A 14,441-nucleotide genomic window follows, 5' to 3' on the forward strand; every position below is an offset into this window, starting at 1 on the left:
GTTTGTACAGTATTTTTTAAGCCTCTCAATTAGCACAAATTATAAACTTATGCTTTTTTTGTTTGTTTTTTTACCTTGACACTAATACTATATACGTATTTTCCTTCACTTACGGTGTGTGGGCTCTGCAAGTGTGACGATTTCTCAGGCGATGTAAAAGTAGTGTTATGCTGCACTATCTTGAAGTTTTATTTGAAACAGTACAGACAAAAAGGTTTGTGGAAACAACAACATATATATGAAACGTTTATTACGTTGATTTAGGAAAGCAATTTTGACAAAGGGGCGAGAATTTTTTAAAGTTAAATTTTGACGACCTAAACTACCACCAAAACATTTTACGCTTTCTTAATACATTTCACATTTGGCAGTCAATTTCAAGCACAGATGGTTGTGACTATTATTGTTTTAGATTTGACCAATATTAATTGTTACGGGGGAGGTGTTTGGTTACCATTAATGCTGATGACAAAATGAATGAGAAATATCTAATACCATTCATTGTTTTTTTGTATTTTATTTTACTGAATACCGTTGGCTAGGCAATAGAGAGATGCACTGATAGTACTTCTCCCTCCCTCGCTGGGTGCTCTGCCTATTACAAATCATCGTGATTATAAGTACAAACCCAGAGAAAACAAAGCTCCTCAGTTCACTGGTCTTCAAATAAAGCAAATGAGAACTCTCGGCGTCAGGAGAGGTGGGAGGACTGGCGTGAGTGTTACCGCTTGTTACCTTTCATCTTGCTCTCCCCTGTTGGTGATGGTAGTCCAATTTCGGATCTCTTTTTGGCCAATGGGGTCTCTTTGAAGATGGTAAAATGAGTAGCCAATTAAATCCCGCCCTTGTGGTGAAAAGTTATTCGAATCAATATTGCTTCCCATGCCTGTTCTGACTCACCTGACCGCCGATCATTCTCAAAAGCGACGTGAAAAAAATGAAAATAAAGTAATCATTTTCCATCATTACTCCATGCTTACATCCAACAAAGTCAATATCTACCGCATTATTATTGATCTTGTAGACACCAACTGGCCACGACATAACAGAAAATCAGCTTAATTTTGAAGGGGTCACATCTAATAAACCAATAAGTAATACAGTATTAATCTTAAACGTACAGTGTGTTCATGGGCTGTAACATTAAAGGCGAATATCTTATTTATCAACTTCAAAACAATTTATTTATCGTTTTAGCTCTGGGGTCAAATTTTATCCAAATCAAGGAGATAATCTTTCTTGCTACAACCACATGATCCACCGGTTAATACAGTAACAATCTCTTCATACTTGTTGGTTTGTCCTCTTGACTGTCGGTACGCAACGTTACATACAAAGAGGCGGGACCGAGGGAGCCCGACCCCATGGGAAGTACAAAATGCTAAGTGGTTCATTTAGCAGTAATAAGTAATGCAGTCTGGCTGGCCGCCTCCATAGAAACGACCAGCCGACCCAAGCGTTGATTTCACACTATCAAAATTGTCTCTCAACGTTGTTCCAGAGAGAAGATCCCACTGTCATATTCACTTCACAGTCTCTTTCGAGATGGTGGCAAAGAGCTGCGACAATCACACTCGCCGGGTAGCCTGTGCACGATTGTTAACCTAACAGCCGGGACTGCTCCTCAATGGTGAGTCACAAATGCACTGGGAAAGAATTGATGTCTACTCGAGCTTTGACTTCCTCGAGGTGATGTTCATTTGAGGCAGCAGAGAGGCCGAGGGACGACCGTTGATGCGGTGGTGAGGCGGCCGGGAGTATCGAGGTGGTGAGCGTAGCGTCACTGAGGAGCGCCCAGCCGTAGCCTCGACTACTGTAGCCACGCTGGCGGTGTGAAGAGTGAGCTGTGAGGAATGGTCGACCCTTCAGGCATCATGACTGGTAGGTAGGAGTGTGGAGGGTCGAGTGGAGCCTGCTAAAAGGGGTTGCGTTCATCAGTTTTGGTCGCCCTCATTAGCTTCGTCTCCTTCGCCCTGCGTGTCACTCGTCCAAAGTGTCAAGTTATCTCGCAAGAGCTGCATTATGAGCGTAGAATCCTTGTACGAGTCTTCATTTAGCGTATCCAACTCCGCAATAGCGTCGTCGAATGCCTGGAAGTGGAGATAAAAAAAAAAAAAATTAATTACCGACCTATATCGTTAATCCCAAACAACCTTCTCTTTCCCTTATTCACTTTCTGCCCACGTATTTGAAGCTCAAATGCACTAAAATGATGAGGTTATGCACTATCCTTACGAAGTCTTCCAAATATTTTCGTTGTAGTAGTAAACTTTGCTTGAAATGACAAAATAGTACTACGAAATTTCTGTACAATTTACCCAACATTTGACAAATTAGTAAACAAAGATTACATGCTTCAAAACGGAATAAAACTACAAGTTAGAAATTCCATCATTAGTATAAAATCGTGGCCGCCTAAGGTGTTTCCCGTGGGAGAGGAGAGCAACCATCATACTTTTCGCCCCGATGTGTCACCGACCACGCAGCGTATCTTCGCCCAAGCCATGACAACATCACGGTGAATTTGGGGCCACCATTTTCCACTGAGCGAAAGTCCATCACATACGAATTCAGACTAATCATTCTCACAATCTCAACTAGACCAAGAGATCTCGGACAAACCTTAAGAGCAAGGTCAGGACGACATTATCTACCATACTGTTTGCTACGAGCACACTGAAATTTGGTTAGTGTAAGAACACAAGTCACGATCCGTGTTAATCTACGACTCACGAATCGACTACCCAGCTACAGAAGTGAACATGACACGCGGGGTCATGCAAGTATGCTGGGACAGCCAGGGGTCAAGGGTCAAGTTAGCTGGTGTGGTCGCGTGAGTGGAGCGGCACATGGGTCAACGCCGCGTTACCTGCTTGGCTAAGTGACACGCTCTGTCAGGAGAGTTGAGGATCTCGTAGTAGAACACCGAGAAGTTGAGGGCAAGACCCAACCTAATGGGATGGGTGGGTTGCATCTTTGACTTGGCGATGTCGAAGGCTTCTTGGTACGACTTCTGGGAGTCGTCAACCACAACTTGAAGAACAAGCAATGCAGGTCAATATCTCGATTAAAAAAATACAAAAGTGGCTTAAATGTATTAGTAAGAAGTCCCCAACGAAACACCGTAACGATTGCTCTCCTCTGCCTCCGGTGAAAACCTGAAATTGAAGGAAAATAATGTGTACCTGTTTCGCTAGCTGACAAGCCTTATCAGGCGAGTTGAGGATCTCGTAGAAGAAGACGGAGAAGTTGAGCGCCAGACCCAGCCTGATGGGGTGGGTGGGCTGCATCTCTGCCTTGGCGATGTCGAAAGCCTCCTGGTACGACTTCTGAGAGTCGTCCACTACGCCTGGACACGGAAACAAGCAAGTTATGAAAAGCAAACACACAAGGAATCCACTGTAATTAAACCAACCTGGGGCACGTAGGTTATACCTACAACTGGCAGGATACCTTTTTATTTCTAAAGAACATTCAATCAATATTAACCTATGAGGGGACATGCATTTAAAAAAATACCAAAAAAGTGGGTTAAGCACACTGCCTTCCTTGTATCGTTGCCCCATTTCTATCCTAATTCTACCCTACTATACCGTTTCTAAGGATAAGAAATAAGAAACTGCTCCCTAAGTATGAGCCCTCCTAAAGTGTGGAATTGGAGGCCCTAAATGCCAAGAGCTGTTGAGGTGTAAAGGGCGTGTTGAAGGCGGGTGGAGTGGGCTGGCACAGGACAGAGCGCAAGGGGGGGGGGGGGGATGAGTGAGGAGATGGTCGAGGGGCGGGCGGGGGCACCAGACCCGGGCTCGTCTTTAGTTCCTGCCCTTTCATCTCGCCAGACCTCAGCAACTGTACTCGAGCAACCGAATGGAGTTATTCCACGCATGTAACTAATACAACAGATGCCTTTCGGAGCGTCACCCCCCCCCCCCCCCCGGTCCATTCCCCCACAGCAGGCAAGGTCCGCGAAGGTGTGTGACCATGCTTGGAGCTGGTCACTTCGCCCACATCCACCTCTACGCCCACACCACTTGTCATGCTCCACTTGCCTACGCCTCCACAACTTTCACCGCCGCTGTCCCTAACCTCCAGCTCCTAATGTGGCTTTGAGATCCCTTAGAGAACGCGGCGGCGCCCACGTCTATGTTTAATGCAGAATGTCGTCAAGACTGCTCGTGACCCTTTGGAACCGCGTGCGAATGAGCTATTGAATAGGCGAGTAAATCGAATATCATCTGAGAAGTCATTGCGGGAAAAAATGAATCTGGCAACACTCGCGGCCAAGATGCGCGTGCCGTAGTGAAAAATCAATACAGACTTGGGGCATTGTCTACGAGTCGATAAAACGCTCCCGTCTAAAAGAACAAAAAAGGCCGACAGGATCCTCGGAAAGACTTCTGAATCAGCGAAATGGCACGTTCGCCGATGTGATAGTATTCATGATGACTACTAGCTTTTCCCTCTCGCTCAGTATGACTCATTGTGACGTCCGCGAATGACTCATCCCCCCCCCCCCCACCAACCCCAATCGTCGGCCGCGAGCCATTCACTACCTCCTGTCACGTGTCTATTAAATTCCCTTGCCTGGCCCTTTCCAACAACGTGGACCCGATTGCGTTGATCAGCTGACGGATCTACGACCCGGAACACTTCATATTCGCGAGAGAATAACTAACGGATAAGAAAAAAAGGAATAAAAAAATCTCTAAGTGTTCAAAACGCATGTGTTAAAAATGCAGATACCACGAGAATGATAAATTTGACTGCAGGTTTTTATTAATAGAGCTGACATCATTACCACGACTCGGATCCACTTGCCGTGTATCCATGCGTTGGGGTGAGAGCACTATGTTAGGCGGGCGGGGGCGTGGAAGCCAGCCAGGTAGGCGGCCAACCGGTAGGAAAACCAGTCTACGTCACACCCAGCACTCCAGCCCGGGCCTCCACGCACACCCTCCAACTAGACGAAAGCCGTCCTATTATAATGCCGCATAAAATACAAGGCCCGCATGTCCGAGGCAAGCGTAGTACGTGCACGAGTCCCGCGGCACACCAGCCTTCGGCGGCTCGTACATGCATGGCGGCAGTAGCAGTCGCCGGAATCCAGTGACGTCAGCGACTCGCCCACTGGCTGGCTCGAACCGGCCTTACACGAGCTCTCGTACCCTTTTACACAGGTCCTTCCAGACCCACGAATATGGCCTCGCGTCCTACAACCCCCCCTTGTCCCCTTGAACACGGCCATCCATTTACTATAGCTTCCCGTCTTTCTGTAGCCTCACGGAAATGCAGCCGAGTGTTACAGCGCCATTGAGCAGGAGCTGGCTCATGGCTGCGCCGCCGTGCGTCTGCCACATCGCGCCGGAAACGTAGCCACACCACTATTTCCTCCGTAATCTCACGGCCGCGGCATAAATACCTTAACTCCTATACTGCCACGCTCCCGAGTGCCTATTATTAGAAATATTAATTTGGCTTGCGTTAATACCGGCTCAATACACGCCGACAATCCATCCTTGTTCAAAGTTTGACCGGAAATCGCTTCCATCATTAAATACAGTGTGACTGGAGAAAAAGATCCTTATGGCCACGTCACTTTACTTTTGAACGAACGAGCTAACAGACCGGCGGTGGCAAGAAGTTACTGGCAGACTTCCTATTATTGGCCGATCTTGTTACTCCCGCCATGTCGTCATTCCACGTATACTTGAAATAGTATTAAGAACAGTGAAACTTCTATCATAACCAACGCTGTAAGGTTAGAGGTAATCTACACGAAGCCTCAGATTCTATTATCTACGTTAGAAGTCTATAGATAGTAGCACGAATAGCGACCGCGAGCTCCACCATGAGCCTCCGCGGGTGATGGCAGCGACAACTGAACAAGACGTTAGTTGCCAGATGTCACCACAACGAATGGTTATCCAATATTACCAGACGAAATGGAAACCGACATTCTACTCCGCAGTAATATTCCGAGAATCTCGAGATTCAGCTGCAATGATCTGACTGAAGTCGAATGCTGCAGGAGAGCAAACATTGTCCACGGGAAGGCGGGGAGGATCCAGAGAAGGTTAGGTAGTAAGAGGAACTAAGCGGTCTGTCCCGGAGGGAGTTTGGGCGGGGGGGGGGGGGGAGGCAGAGGGGGAGGGAAGGGACGAGACCGTTGTTGAGTCACGCCCCCGTCTGACCACGCCCTCTGCTCATGGGACAAGTTCCCTTCGTATATTCAACAATTAAACTATTCATATAAATTGCCACTAATGTATTAGGCATTTAGCTTGTAACTGAATGTTATAACTGAACTAGCCACAGCAGTCTTGGGGGAAAATCTTCCACGTCACACACTAGGCTACCTCATCAAACGCACCAAGCTACAAACTATTGTGTTAATCCTACCCAAACCTACAGCGAAGCCCAGGAAGCGTTTCCCCCATGAGGCATTAGTCAAAACGAGCAAAGCCCAAAATATCTCGCTAAGGAGCCCTAGGTTAGCCGGGTGGTTAGCCACGTCCAGTTCCCACGGGGCGGGGATGATGCTTCACGTGCCGGAAGTGCGCCCCAGCCCGGAATTCCACACCCTACACTATCACAGGCTCATCCGCTACTCTTATAAATACGCTAATTAAATACAGTAGATGCTACAAAAAAAAAAAAAATATATCATGGGCAAGGCTGAACTCTTGACCTATATTCGTCTAGCCAGCTAAGAACTAAGTTATTCGTGGGTTTTCCCGAGAAAAACTACCTGAGGTTATAGGTGGACCAAATCTAACAGAACAAATAACTACGAGTACTCACCCGCTCGCGCATCACCGGTGGCGACTTCAGCAAGGTACCTGTAATAATCTCCCTTCATCTTCAGGTAGAAGACCTTAGACTCAGGGTTGGAGGCTTTGGGAATAAGGAACTTGTCGAGGAGACCCTGCAAAGCAAAAGAAAGTTCTCGTATTACATTTTATTCAGACGAATGAAAACTTATAAACCAAACATTTCAAAGGCATCAACAAGGGTTAATTCGACTGAGAACACGAGTCTATGGACGTGATATTACATCGAAGGAATTCCGAGTGATTAACATTCTCTCCCCTGGAGCAGCCCTCTTGAAAACACGGAATGCCGCATGGAAGAAGTCACGCGTCGCCGAACCGTTTGCGGCGGAATTTGAGAAACAAAAGGCCGTCAACCCTCGAGGAAGTCTTATATGCTACAGATAAGATGAAGGCACGCCGTTTATTTCCTTCGCCAAGAATCATTCAATGGAGTGACTGCGCGGGAATGAACGGCGGGCAGGAGCTCCGCGAGGGGGTCGGCCTGTCTCCGGGGCAGGGGCCGGGGCAGGTGAGGGGGTTACAGGGGCGGGGTATGAATGGAATGTGGGGTTGCCGCACGGCCGCCGCACCCAAAGTCAAGGACCGCCACGCGAGAACCAATACCCTACAAACACACTACCATGATCGTTAGCTTTCTCGCTACAACGACAGCGGGATTGATTGACGGCAAAGACATGCGAAGACAATCAAAAAATACAGCTAGGTCAACGACTGGTTGGCAATTACAGCGGCGCTTTGAGAGCCTCGTGAATACCTTGGAAGGCAAGAGGCCGTCCTGGAAGAACGTTGGCTCGCATACGATAGCCCGAGGCCACAGCCAGACCGCGTACACCTTACGACAAGCACGCGGTGTCCATTACACTGTCTGGTACACACTTAGGATATTGTGGGATTACCAAATTTCGTAAAAGTTAGAACGCGTTAAAAAATAAACAAACTAAGACCCGTCTGGCGATCATCACTATGATGACAGTTACTTAAAGGTTTTCCTCGTGTCTCATTTGAATAAAAGAAAACAAAATACTTTAACACTCACCAATACATCCTGGCAGATTTCCCTAAGTTCTGTTTCGACCTGCAATGGAGGAGAAAGAACATCAGATTAGACCTCATATACAACTCGAGGTTAAAAATCAACTGTCGCAAAATGAACACCATGAAACACGTGAAAAGCAATCCAACGCTATCACATACCTTCTCTCTGTATTCCTTTGCCATTTGTTGTTTTCGCTCTGAACCTTCTGTCTTCTGTTCTATGGATGAAATTACTCGCCAGGAACTTCTCCGAGCTCCTACGACATTCTTGTAGGCTACTGACAAAAGATTACGTTCCTCGTTTGACAGCTCGACGCCTGCAAAAGAGGAGAAGGCCAGTTAGATCGGAGCGTCGATGAACAGGTACATTATGGATACAGTAAGACAGTTAGAGCAAGCCTCCCGTGGACCAAAAATACTTACCAGTTTCTGTGACCTGTTTCATGGCTGCTGCCATATCATCGTACCTCTCTGCCTGCTCAGCAAGCTTGGCCCGCTGTACTTGTTCTTCCTTGTCCGACATTGTGTCTGGAATGAACAGAAATAAAACGTTAGCTGATGAACTACTGCAAGTCTAGCATTGAAGGAATGAACAGATTGCCCGCCTGTGTTTCAGTATTTCTGAAATCCATCACCTCAAGACTTAAAAATGTCAGCACACTATTCAATGTCAATTCACACTTTCTTTCATTGGCATTGAACACCTGCAAATCCCCCTCACACGCATCCTTCAAAATAAATCCAAAGTGAAAGGCTCCCTTTTCGTCACCAAACAATATTACCATCTAATGTATCCAAAATTCAAGTGAACACCTGTCGCATGTGGACCACTTTCTCCCTAATGCGAGAAAGAGTAGAGTATCTGATAATTACTTGTACAAAGTCCAACCGAAAAGATGCCAATAAATGTTAGGGTCAACAGACAAATGGCACAGCAAGACCACCTATTCGTGTACAATTTTAAAAGAAAGCCCTGAAAACAACAGCTTCCATCTGTTCCAGCACTCGTCCCAAAACAGAATTTTTTTGAAAAGCTTACCATATTCCTTCAACCCCAAAATTTAGTACATACAGCTGAAGTTAAAGAGCTACACCTGTTAGTTTTTAAGCTGATTAAGAAATAAAACAGTAGGATGTTTAAATGCCTCTTACGTCTTCACAGGTTTCTTCAAATCCAAGTTGGAAAAAGGCCTATGACTATTATAAAGATGCAAGTAGGCATTACAACTTGTGATATCAAGAACAGATGGCTGCCATAACAATGGGTAGCTGGCACAGGTGCTTTGTACAAAAAAGTCAGGCAAAAACACCCATAAAAAAAACACTAACTGAGAAGAGGGTGAAAAAAGAAAAGGATTACGAGATAAGCGAGAGAGACGACTAAGGAGGTAGCAAAAAATTGCACGGTGAGGAAGTACAGCTATAGCAGGGAGGGAGGATGGGAAGATGTGATGAGTAGGGGAAAAGGTGAAGGGCTAACTTAAGTGGAAGAGGAGAGGAGAGGAGAGAGGAGAGTGATTGAGCAGGAGCAAAACAGGCAGAAGGACGAGCCATGGAATGGAAAGAGAAGGCACAGTAGGAGAGAAAGCATGAGAGAGAGAGAGAGAGAAGAGTGAAACTGATAAGTGACAGCTGATTTAGTCATGAGGAAATTATTAGTAAATATAAGTGGTGGTGTAGCAGAAGTAGAGGAAGGGTGGAGGAGGTATGGAAAATGAGAGGGTAAAGGCATAAGAATGGCAATGAAGATGAGCACAACAGAAGATGAGAGAAACAGACAAGACAGGATAGCCGAGTGAAATAAGAGGATAAGAGGCAGAAGGCTGGAGAATGGAGATTACAAAAAAGACAAGGGTTAGGATAGTAAACTGAACTGCTACATGTACAGCTATGGTATAATCTGGTAAGAGAATATGAGGTGGTCTGGCAGGTTTAAGGGGGGGGGGGGGTGTAAGAAAATCTTCACACTAAAATATATGGATGAATATAAAATGAAAACCATTTTATATACTTCAAAAACATTAGGGGAGAAGGGAAAAAGCATGTAGTCAATTCTAGTAAAGAATAATACAATGATCAGATACAAGAAAAAGATGCTAAAGATTAATAAATTCACATTACTTGAACCACATGCTCAAGAATATAGAGCTGTGGAGAAGTGGCAGGACATGGAATTTCAATGGCAATGACATAACAAAACACAAGAATGACAATCTTCTCCACAATTGAACTGCAACAAAAACCAGGGTCCGAGTCAGGGGAATAAAACTTATAACAGAATGGGGAGGGGGGGGGGGGGGTGCCTGGAGACTCCTTGAACAAATGTCAAAATATGAAACGATAAGCAAGAAACGTTGGGCAGGTACAAGAGCAGTACCTACAATACAAGCAGGAAAAACATGAAAGATTCTGCCTTAAAATTGGTTCTCTTATTTCTCAAAGTAACAAAAGGGAAGCAAATTCTACATCCTGTGTTTGTCAAGTAAAACATTTAAGGTCATTTTATTGACACTGGTTCCAAACTCTCCAACTGTTGAACTAAACTGAATGCTGTCAAATCTCGGAAAATTATTCAAAGACAGAAAATTCAACAAGGGAAGGTGGGGGATTGCACCCGTGAAACAGCCCATCTGCACCGTGTCTCAGAACGCGGACCTTAGCATGGGCCAAATCTTTTACACAGTTGGCATACTTTGGAGACTAAGTAATGAGAAGGTACATTCTGAAGCAGGGAAAAAAATGAGTAAAGATTCTTTCAGATAGTAACAATCAAATACAAAACTTATAAACCAGTTAGTATGATGCTTCTTTAGAAAAGTCATAAAGATGTTTAATTGCTGATAAATTTCTTTTCAAGTTCTCTCTCCTTGGAATACAAGATTTGGCAACTTTTCATGACACTTTCCCCTCATACTTTACATTCTTATGGATCACTCATGGTAGCAAGAACCTGTACTCAATAGCTTTGCTTTAAGCCTATAATCTTGCTCGTTACCAGAAGCCTCAAACCATTACCATCATGACATTTTGTAAAGGTCACAAGAAAATTATTCAAAATCTAGGCCAACATGACCCGACACCTTTCCCTTCTGAATAACTGAATGAGCTTACTGCATACATCATCTGTGACATCAGTAGCAAAACTTTGGCACTATAACCCTTTAAGTAATTACTTTTACCAGTGACATTACTCTGGAGAAAATTTAACTTCCAAGCAGAAAATGTGGGTCATTGTACTGATCAATTTAATTTCTAATTTTCCTTGAATTCTAACTTTTTTTTTTTTTTTGCTCAACGAAAGCACAGATCAATCAGCACTTGAGAAAACATCAAAGAGGCATTTTCCGCAAATGCTGGCTACCGTCCCTCAACCAAGTTAAACCGTCCATCGCATTTACCAATCAGCTCTTTTCAGGGGACTTCATAGCCCACGGATTCTGCCGTTGCTTTTCATCCTTGCACTTACATCCTCAAAAGTTATTTTCTCTGAAATAATGGTATTAGTGCATGGGGGAAGGGGGGTGGGGGGTTAAATTCAAAAGCCTGCACTGTGGGTTGTACTCCGAAGCTCCATGCCCTGTTTTGGCTTCAAATCAGATTAGGCCAACAATACAGACTAAACCCTCAGTCCTTTTCCCATACAATCCATACTTCAACCAAATAAAGGCCCACACAAATGCCCACTGAGGCCCTACAGAACTCTGAACACAAGCCCGAAACTCTGATAGTCAAGACCATCTTTAAACCCCCACCTCGCCTTGCTCCCTCCCGAATTACATTACGGCCCGTAGCCGGGCACGCCATGCCCGCGTTACCTCGGTTGTACCCCCAGGCAACTCGGGAAGGCGTGCCCTGGCCCACCTACCCCCCCTCACCCCCCAGACATTCCACGAACTTATCCTCCGCTTCCCATGACAATTACAATGCCACATTACCAAAAACCCATGACCGTACTTTCAGGAACAAATTCAAGAGAGGCCCAAAAAAGGAAATCGATCAATCTTTGAAAGAATTTAGCAATCAACTATCACCCTAAATAGAGCCGCACCTTTCCACAGTTCCATCAGCTTTCTAGCTTTATCCAAACTACACAATTAACACAATTTCACAAGTTCCAATTATGATACAAAGTTACCACACCACAAAACCACAAACTTGGGACAAAATTATGAAACATTCCTCACAAAACAGCTAATTCCCTAAAAACGAACGAAATAAAAACCACCATTCCCTCATTTCTAAAAAACCCTGGAATTCCCTTTAAAACAACACTCATTCCTAAATCTCTTAGAATTCCCTCATTCCTAAAAAAAAAACCCTGAAATTCCCCCCCTTTTGATAAAACCAACAAAAAACCTGGAATTCCCTCTTCGTAAACCTCCCTCCTTCCTAACATAAGAAAATAAAACCTGGAATGGCCCGAAGAAGCCCGATTTTTTTTTTTTTTTCCTCCCTTCGAGAATATTCCAGAAGATTCCTCTCGGTGGGCGTCGACCGGGCGGCGAAATAAGGCCTCGGGACCAGACATTCGAAAAGAAAAATCGAGGAATAACCGAGAAAAGGGCAATAAAAGGAGGACTTGGAAGGGAAAGCGAGGAAGGGGGAGATAGGCCTACCGAGGGCGAGGGGGGGGAGGAGGGCGAGAGATAGGCCTACGAAGAGAGAGAGAGAGAGAAAAGGAGAGAAAGAGAGGAGGAAGGGGAGAGAGAGTGAGAAAGGGCGAAGGAAAAGTGGGAAATCTTCAGCCTAGAGAGCGAGGAGGAGGGGGGGGGGGAGGCCTAAGGGAGAGCCCCGATCACATGGTCTCCGCCGCGGCGCCGCCTCGCCCTCCGCTCGCCTCCAGCTGGCGACGCAGGCGGGGACGGAGGGCGGCCGAGGGCGAGGCGGCGGCGGGGAGAGGGGGAAGAGGGAGGAATGAGGGAGAAGAGAGAGAGAAAAGAGGGAGAAGAGGGAGAGGAGGGCGAGGGCGACGAGGCCGGCGTTGGCCGAGCCGGCTCAGCCTCTCGCCCCGGCCACACCTACCTCCCTTTTCTCCCGCTTTTCGAGGGGAAATCCGGGCGGCACCCTGCCTGGCTCGCCCTCCGCGGCTCCCCTCGACCCGGGCGGAGGGACGGGACTCACCTGTTTTATAAAATAGGTGCTATTTACACAAATATAAAGGTATATCCCAGGGCAGAGCGACCCTCACACGACCAACACCTCTTGGCGACTGGGCTCCTCTCGCGCTACGGGGTTCTCATTGGTCGCCCCACGGAGGCCGCGAGTCAAGCGAGCTTCTCGGCGCCGACGTCGGATTAAGTGTTATCGGGGCTTTTTCGATGGGTTGGGGGTTATTTCGGTATTTAGCAATTTTTCTGGGGGTTTTGGTGACTTGGGTTATTTTTTTAAGGGTCGTGTGGGGTTCGGTTTTAGCGTTCGGGGTCTTTGAGTCGGTGGTTGAACGGTCAATAGATTTGGTCGAGATCGATGGGTTCATTTATGATATGCCGTTATTGTATTTTTATCTGGCACTCTATAATTTCATTATGAAACATTATATGATTTGTAAGTTTCTCTACGGGGGAAAGAAATGAGCAATTGTATGAATTGCAAAATCTACTGCGCATGTCGTCCGAAGAGCGGGAAATTCAGACCGCGCGGCCGACTCCTCGCATGCCTGTAATTCATTATTAAATAAAAGCTCCTCCTTTCTGGCGATTTCTGCTGCGAAATACATAATTATTTATTAACGAAGGGATGGTGTTGTTGGTTTTGTTGGGATAAGCAGCAATTTCAATGACAGAATTGAGATATTATCGCGAAAGGCTTATATATTAGTTACATATTCTGATTATAATTCGTGTATTTGTTGTTATTATTATATAATATGTTACTATAAACGTGTAAAACAATTTACATGAAGATGAGGTAAATTATTATTAGCACTAACAATAGCATAAGGATGGTAATGATAATACAATAATTATACAGAAAATAATTATGATACTGTTGATGAAGATAATAACAATATTAATCATGAAAATAATAATAACAATACTAATCATGATAATGATAGTGATAGAAAGAGTGCAAACACAACAAGAAAAGTAACAACAAAAAATATATAATAAAGATGATAGTAACAATAGTAAAAGTAATGTTAATAATAGTAATAATACTAGTTATAATAATAATAATAGTAATAATAATAATAATGATGAAGAAAATTATAACAATAATAACAATTATGTTAATAATAAAAAACTTAATAATGATATAGATAAAATTGATACAAACAAATCATAATAGAAATAACAATAGTGATAATAACTAGTATAATAAGAGCAATAATAATAATAATGATAATAACAAATATTATAATAATGATAACTATAACAATAGTAATAATGATATAACAATTGTATTTACGGTACTAATAAATTCTTATTATTTTTATTATTATTATTATTATTATTATTATTATTATCATTATTATTATTATTACTATCATCATTATTATTATTGTTATTATTATTTATATTATTATTATTATTATTATTACTATTATCATTATTATTATTATTATTATTATTATTA

The 14,441-nt window shown here is 44.2% G+C and overlaps 1 protein-coding gene across 2 annotated transcripts; it reads right to left on the reverse strand.

Annotated features, from left to right (window-relative positions):
• Nucleotides 1-233: 233 nt before the first annotated feature.
• Nucleotides 234-13,144, reverse strand: LOC125038312 (14-3-3 protein zeta). 2 transcript variants are annotated; one of them, XM_047631781.1, is made up of 7 exons: nucleotides 12,987-13,144; nucleotides 8,289-8,393; nucleotides 8,025-8,182; nucleotides 7,867-7,905; nucleotides 6,799-6,922; nucleotides 2,870-3,033; nucleotides 234-2,090 (listed from the first exon to the last, which is right to left on the reverse strand). In XM_047631781.1, the coding sequence occupies exons 2-7, from the start codon at nucleotides 8,386-8,388 to the stop codon at nucleotides 1,935-1,937; spliced, it is 741 nt and encodes a 246-aa protein (XP_047487737.1). In that variant the 5' UTR covers nucleotides 8,389-8,393; nucleotides 12,987-13,144; the 3' UTR covers nucleotides 234-1,934. The 2 variants fall into 2 exon arrangements, with proteins under 2 accessions (XP_047487737.1, XP_047487736.1); XM_047631780.1 differs by lacking the exon at nucleotides 2,870-3,033 and adding an exon at nucleotides 3,186-3,349 and having other exon boundaries at nucleotides 12,987-13,143.
• Between the last annotated feature and the right edge of the window lie 1,297 nt (nucleotides 13,145-14,441).

This window comes from Penaeus chinensis, chromosome 24 (assembly GCF_019202785.1).
Source record: "Penaeus chinensis breed Huanghai No. 1 chromosome 24, ASM1920278v2, whole genome shotgun sequence".
NCBI lineage: Eukaryota > Metazoa > Arthropoda > Malacostraca > Decapoda > Penaeidae > Penaeus > Penaeus chinensis.